The sequence below is a fragment of the Ovis canadensis genome, chromosome X, assembly GCF_042477335.2.
Source record: "Ovis canadensis isolate MfBH-ARS-UI-01 breed Bighorn chromosome X, ARS-UI_OviCan_v2, whole genome shotgun sequence".
Lineage (NCBI taxonomy): Eukaryota > Metazoa > Chordata > Mammalia > Artiodactyla > Bovidae > Ovis > Ovis canadensis.
This window is the reverse complement of record NC_091727.1, coordinates 30,774,078-30,781,332: the sequence shown is the minus strand read 5'-3', so window position 1 is coordinate 30,781,332 and position 7,255 is coordinate 30,774,078. Positions and strand designations below refer to the sequence as shown.

The 7,255-nt window shown below is 48.1% G+C and overlaps 1 protein-coding gene across 1 annotated transcript; it reads left to right on the top strand.

Annotated features, from left to right (window-relative positions):
* The first annotated feature begins 951 nt into the window (after positions 1–951).
* NR0B1 (nuclear receptor subfamily 0 group B member 1) lies at positions 952–6,496 on the top strand. Its single transcript, XM_070291472.1, has 2 exons — positions 952–2,146; positions 6,151–6,496. The coding sequence occupies exons 1-2, from the start codon at positions 976–978 to the stop codon at positions 6,393–6,395; spliced, it is 1,416 nt and encodes a 471-aa protein (XP_070147573.1). The 5' UTR covers positions 952–975; the 3' UTR covers positions 6,396–6,496.
* Positions 6,497–7,255: the final 759 nt, after the last annotated feature.

Genomic DNA, 7,255 nt, shown 5'->3' with positions numbered 1-7,255 from the left:
TGGTGATGTGGGGCTGCACATCCCATTGCCTCTAAGGAGCTCGAGCGGAGGCCAATGGCAAGTGAGGACCAAAGGATCCAGGCTTCCTGTGTTTCTCATTATTTGCTCAGAAAAGGTGGGAGGAGAAATGTGCATCGCACATCTACCCAATATCACTAGAAGAACTCAAAGTTCTCTCTGTAGCAACTTTTTAGCCCCTTTTGATTATTATATTCCAGAATATTAGCCACTTTTATACCCTGGTCACGTGGTCCCCAGCTAACACAACAGCTACGACTGAGTGGGAGTTCATGAATATTACTTGAATTGAACAAGAAGCTTATGATAGCATTCTTAGACCAGTGCTTTTTCAGAATTTAACAGGCCCACAAATCCTTTGAGAATCTTGTTAAAATGCACATTCAGAGTCAGACAGTCTGGTTGGGGCCTGAGATTGGGCATTTCTACCAAGTTCTCCTATGACGCTGATACTGCTGGTCCATGGTCTGTATTTTTCCAAGTCCCTGAAAATAAGACCTCCCTATCCATAAACAAAATGTAAGTCATGCAAAGTTTGGTCATTTAATGTAAGTTTGCAAAGAAGGCATGGAAATAGATTTTTGCCCTTTTTGATAACCCTGCCCTCCCAGTAAAGGGAGTCAATGAGACGCCAGAGTTCAATGGAGAGTTGGAAGCGTGCCCCCAATACCTGCTCCCTGCGCTCAGCTGTCTTCCAGAGGCGGGGAAGCGTGTAGTGAGACGAAGGGGGGAAGTGTCCAGGAGCGCCCACGCCTCCTCTCCTCTTCCATTTTTAGCCTGTGAGGTGCATCTGTCCCCTCTGAACCGCCGAGGTCACAAGCGAACACACCCAGCGCCGCGCCCCGCTCCGCGCCTTTGCCCGGGCGGAGACGGCCGATGCGCGTGCGTGCGCGCTCAGTATAAATAGATCGCAGGCGGCGGCCACTGGACAGAGCCAGGCTGCGGGCACCGCGGGCCATGGCGGGCGAGGACCACCAGTGGCAGGGCAGCATCCTGTACAACATGCTCATGAGCGCCAAGCAAGTGCAAGCGACCCCGGAGCCCCCCAAGGCACGGGTGGGGGCCGCGTGCTGGGGCTGCTCCTGTGGCTCTGAGCCCCCGGTGGGCAGAGAGGGACTGACCGGTGCGCCGGCCACGGTGCTCCTGTACCGCTGCTGCTTTTGCGGGGAAGACCACCCGCGGCAGGGCAGCATCCTCTACAACCTGCTCATGAACGCCAAGCAAGCGCAGGAGACTCCGGAGGCGCCCGAGGAAGGACTGGGGGCCGCGTGCTGGGGCTGCTCCTGTGGCTCTGAGCCCCCGGCGGGCAGAGAGGGGCTGACGGGTGTGCGGACCACGGTGCTCCTGTACCGCTGCTGCTTCTGCGGGGAAGACCACCCGCGGCAGGGCAGCATTCTGTACAGCTTGCTCACCAGCGCCAAGCAGACGCACGTGGCGGCGGAAGCTTCCGAGGCGCAGCCGGGGGGCGCATGGTGGGACCGCTCTTACAGCGCGCGGAGGCTAGGGGGCCGAGAGGAACTGCGGGGCGGGCAGGCGGGTGCGCTCCCGTGCCTCTGCTGCTTTTGCGGCGAAGACCACCCGCGGCTGGGCAGCCTCCCCTGCCACGTGCCCTCGGGCGCCAAGCCGACGGACTTGGCTAGAGAGGCACCGCCGGGGACCCCCTGGTGGGACCCCGCGCGCGGCGTGCGGCGGCGGGTGACCCTCAAGAGCCCACAGGTGGTCTGCGAGGCCGCGTCGGCGGGCCTGTTGAAGACGCTGCGTTTCGTCAAGTACTTGCCCTGCTTCCAGGTGCTCCCCCTGGACCAGCAGCTAGTGCTGTTGCGCAGCTGCTGGGCGCCGCTGCTCATGCTGGAGCTGGCCCAGGACCGCCTGAACTTTGAGACGGTGGAGACCTCTGAGCTCAGCCTGCTGCAGAGCATCCTCGCCACCAGGCGGCGGGAGACCGCGGGCAACGAGCCGCCGCCCCAACCCCCACTGCTGCCGCACTCGGTCTTGCCGCTGGAGGCCGAGTATTTGCCCTCGGCCGCCGAGGTCCAAACTATCAAGGGCTTCCTTGCCAAGTGCCGAAGCCTGGATATAACTACCAAGGAGTACGCCTACCTCAAGGGGACCGTACTCTTCAACCCGGGTAAGGGCGCCGGCCTCGGCTCTGGCTTTTCTCCGCAGTACCTACCCCGGGGCGCAGACACTCGAAGAGTTTTCAGTTAGAGGAGTTTGAGGGTGCACAAGTGAGGAATCCTGGCTAACTCAGCAGAGATAGGGGAGTTCCGGAAACCCATTCCTCGTGAGGGGCAGGGAGTGGTGGCTTCAGAAACCCCGCCGAGAGGAGGAGGGGGGCTGTTTGCTAAGGTTTGTACTTGATCTCTCACATCTTTTTGTTACCACAGAAAAGTTTGTGGCTTGGGGAACTTGGCTATATTCCTTGTCAAATCTTCTAAACCCACTAGCGTACTTTTAAAAAAGAAAATAAAGTTTGGGTTCGCTGCAAATTCTGCAACGTCTGTTTGTGAAACTCAACTCTGAAATTTACCAGAGGCTTTTTTTGTCGGCCGAAGGCTGTTAAGGCTGGCAAGAAAAGAAACATTTGTTAAGGATCCGTAGAGAGACCATCCATCCCCTGGGGGGTACTGGCAGGAAGAACACTGGACTCGGTGTTTCGTGGGTCTGCCTCTGAGTGGTCATTTTAATGGTCCTAAGTAGTTGAACTATCTCATCGTCTAAATGTGACAGGTTAGCAAAGGGGTAGGAAAAAGACATGTTCAGGACTGCAAGCAGGAGCGCTGTTTTAGAGCCTTTAGATACCTTGTGGCTGGTTAGTCACTAAGTCATTCGGACTCTTGCAACCTGCCAGGCTCCTCTGTCCATGGGATTTCCCAGGCCAGAATACTGGAGGGGGTTGCCATCTCTTTCTCTTAGATATCCTAGAGACCTCCTTGTCAACCCCCTGGGCCTCTCCCTCTTCCTCCATCCCTTTGGCAGATAAGGTAGTCTAGTTGCAAGCGACCTTACTCCAAAGTAAATGGCCACTGAGTTGTGGCACGTGAGTCTCCTGGGCCCAAGGGGATGTCCACTGCCCCACACTTTCAGGGTGCCTGTTGGGTGCTGAACACTGCCCTGCTAAGCACAACCAAATCATCCAAGAACATCTCCCTGGACAGCCCAGCACTTTGTCTCGAGTGTGTCCTACTACTGGAGTCATCTTGGACCAGCATCCTTCCAAGAGGGTCGTGGGTGGGCAGGAAATTTTCAGATAGCTTTCACCATGCTCCCACTACATCCTTTATCCTGACACCAGGCGTCTTGCTGTCATGTCCTTGGGGTTATGTCCTGCCTTGCTTCCTACCTAGCATGTTTGCAGTGGACAAGAACAGTATTTAATGGGATGATAATTCAGACCTCACGTTTCAGGACTTAGAGACCTCAGCTTATCCCAGTGATCATTATAGTTTACCTTTTGCTTATACCAGTTTTCCAAACTTGCCTGTGCTCTTGGGGGTAGGGGTCATCCAAAATCTTTCCAGGTTCTTCCTCTGGAAGTTCTGATTCAGTAGCTCTGGTCCAAGGTTTGCAAATGTGCATCCATAGTAATGCATTCTCACGTGGTTCTTAAGATCGTTGGGAAGACTGTTTTCTTGCTCCTTCAGGCATTTTATTAGACATCTACCATGTGCTTTGTTCTGCTGGAATAAAAAGGTAAGACAAGCCCTAAGCTTTTAGAAGTTTACATCCCACTGGCTTACCTTTTCCTCCACCCTGTTTTGCATCCCTTACTCTTCCCCTGCTTTTCTGAATTCTCTCTCAAAGGAGTCTAATCCACCCAAGTTGGGTATGCTTTAAATACAAATATACTTTATCTGGGAAAAAGTACTGCCTGCTAAGTGTGTGGCCTTTCTTTGGTGTTTATCATTTTGTATCCCCTGATCTTTATGTTTAAAAATTCCCCCCCCCCTCCCATGGAATCCATCAATCTGCCTTTCTCTTTCCTCAAATTAATTTCAAGGCAGGTCTTGGTGGGGCAGTGGGGGCAGGGTCGAGGGGGGAGGGCACTTTTAGAGGAGGATGGAGAAAGAGGAGTGTGGTATGAAAGCAGAGAAGAGTAGAGTTCACAAGATGAAGTTTTAATAAACCATGAATTTAGACCTGGTGGAGCTTCCAACCACCACCCTTTGGTGGTTTCATGCAAGCTTCTTCTGAAGCTAGAGGAACCCAGTGGGCTACAGTCCACGGGGTTGCAAGAGAGTCGGACATGACTTAGCAACTAAACAACAAAACAACGTGAATGGAATCCCAGTGCAGTAAAATTGGGTCTCAAGCCTGGATAATGAACTGTAGGTAGTAGGGGATGGTAATGCATGGACTGGGGTAATCAGAATTGGAATATGGATTATAGATGTTGTGCTATTTTTGTTCTCATCGATCAGATTTGATACTTGCCTATAATAGAAATAACTTGCCTATTGCCAGTATTTTTTCTAAAAGAACACTGGCTGGTTCTGTTACTCTGACAATGAGCATGATGCTTTTAAAATACTTTTCTGTTGGATTCATAGAAAATGGGAAGGAAAATGATTACAATAATCAACACCATTTAAACTGAATGGTAAATTGGTACTTAAATACAAGTTAAAGAGTTTACAGTAATAGTCCAGTAATATCACCATTGTGTAGGATCAAAGGACTTTTAAAAGCAGCCTCCTCTTACCACCCTCTTTATAAAACTTAACAGGCATTTAATCTTCCCTGTATTGTATTTCATTCTCTTTTACTTGGGTCTCAGGTTGTATTTGAAAAGTTACTTTTGCACCATGTTGCAATCAATGATGTTTTCATGCTTACTCTTTAACCCTTTAAAGACTGCTTACTTTAAAATGTTTTTTAAAGAGCCTTTTGGAATGCTCATTAGACTCCATTTTTAAAAGATTTTTTTGATGTGGACCATTTTTAAAGTCTTTATTGAATTTGTTACAATACTGTTTCTGTTTTCTGTTTTTGTTTTTTGGCCAGGAGGCATGTGAGATCTTAGCTCCCCAGCCAGGGGAGCACACCCGCAAACCCCTGCACTGAAAGGCAAAGTCTTAATCACTGGAACACCAGGGAAGTCCCTGGAATCACTTTTTTAAAAACCTTCCCCAATACAGAAGTCATGGTACGATGAACTAAGTGGCCAGTATTAACTCTTAAATTATTGTGGGACTCCAGACTAAAATCAGCCTGCAGGCAAATAATTAAAATGAGACTGTCAGTCACAGTTGACAGCTGTGAAGTCCACCACCATGCACTGTAATCATTACAGTGGTGGGAAATTCAAGGGAGGATGGTCAAATATTAGCTGACAAAACTTCTCACCTTTATACTAAGGCCCATTTCCTACAGGTAAAACATAAGATGCACACTTCTTGAAATAATTTTAATGTCTTTGTAAGTGCATAGAGAGTGAACTGGAGCAGTGCTATTCATTAAACTATATTTAACGGTCCTACTGAGTTAAATATGCATTTGGCTCAGGACCAGCAGTTTTTGAATATGAGCCTACAAACATAGTGACTATTAAATAAGTCACATGATGTTTCCTTCTTGGAGGCTTTGTTCCTAAAACCTTAGAACTGGTTTGGCACTTTCTTTGTTGAAAAGAACTTTTAACCAGGGAACTTGAGCATTGTTTTAATTGGTATGTGTATGTGCTCAGTTGTGTACAACTGTTTGTAACCCCATGACTGTAGCCCACCAGGCTCCTCTGTCCATGGGATTTCCCAGGCAAGAACACTGGAGTGGATTGTCATGTCCTTCTCCAGGGGATCTTGCCAACCCGGGGATCTTCCCAACCCAGGGATCAAATTCGAGTCTCCTGCACTGTTAGGCAGATTCTTTACCATTGAGCTGCCTGGGAAGCCCCCCCTCCCACCCCCATCCCTAAATATCATTTGTTTTTCAGTCACTTAGTCATGTCCAACTCTTTGTGACCCCATGGACTGCAGCATGGCAGGCTCCTCTTTCCATGGGACTTCCCAGGCAAGAATATTAGAGTGGGTTTTCATTTCCTCAAGGAAGCAAAAGGATCTATTGAAAAAGCTAGTCAAGAGTTCTGAGTGAGTGTTTCTAAACAAGATATTTTCTGCCATTTTTCTCCTGCAGACCTGCCAGGCCTGCAGTGCGTGAAGTACATCCAGGGACTTCAGTGGGGAACTCAACAGATACTGAGCGAACACGTCAGGATGACACACGGGGTGTACCGGGCCAGGTTTGCTGAACTGAACAGTGCCCTCTTCCTTCTGAGATTCATCAGCGCTAACACCCTGGCTGAACTGTTCTTCAGGCCCATCATTGGCACAGTCAGTATGGATGATATGATGCTGGAGATGCTCTGTGCAAAGTTGTGAAGGCACGCGGGCCACACATGTGCTGTTCACCATGAAGCACAATGGAGCAGCTATGGGCAGAAGTGTAAAATAGTGTAAAATAAAGTTTCTTATTATTTTTACACACAGTATTTTTGTAGTCCGTTAAAGAAAAACTCTAGTTACAGACGATTAGAAAATCCTCTGTTCCATGCTGTGTCACTGCAAAGGAGTGTTTCCCAACAGGAAATGCATCTCTGTACATCTTATAAAGACAGAGCAGGGGGTTTGCACTCATACACTATTTTTATCATAGTCTCTCCATTGAACCTGCTGAAATCAAGTTTGGAACATTAAGTTATAATGTTAAGTTGTTAACCACTCATTTGGTTGTGAAAAGGTTCATCAGGGTTTAAGGACAGCTTCAAAAAATATTAAACACCTAGTAAACAAAAATTACTTTTGTAGGTTTGCTCTGTCTCTTTGCCACTCCCATTAGCTGTGGGGAAGACTGTCTTTGTACAAAGTCGAGTGGAAATCTCTGATCAGAGAGGTAACTGAAAGTGAAATAGGTTTTTCAGAGTTTTAGTGTGGGATTTTTCTGTAGACAGTAAATAAAGTTCAGGAAACTTATATTCTATAAGGAGGCTCTATAGTTCCAGAAAATCAACATCATTCTAAATCCCCAATTTTATCTTACCTTTTAGATGCATTACATATATAACTGTCACATTGAATGAGTATGGTATGAAATATAAAGTGACTTTGTCGTTGGCTACTGCTGCCCCTTTAAATGCAATCAATGAAGCTAGTTCTTCTTGTCCCTGGATAAAATTTAGGGCACTAAATGTTTATTCACATAGGTAATAAATTGCTCATCAGTGATTAATACATCTAGTCCA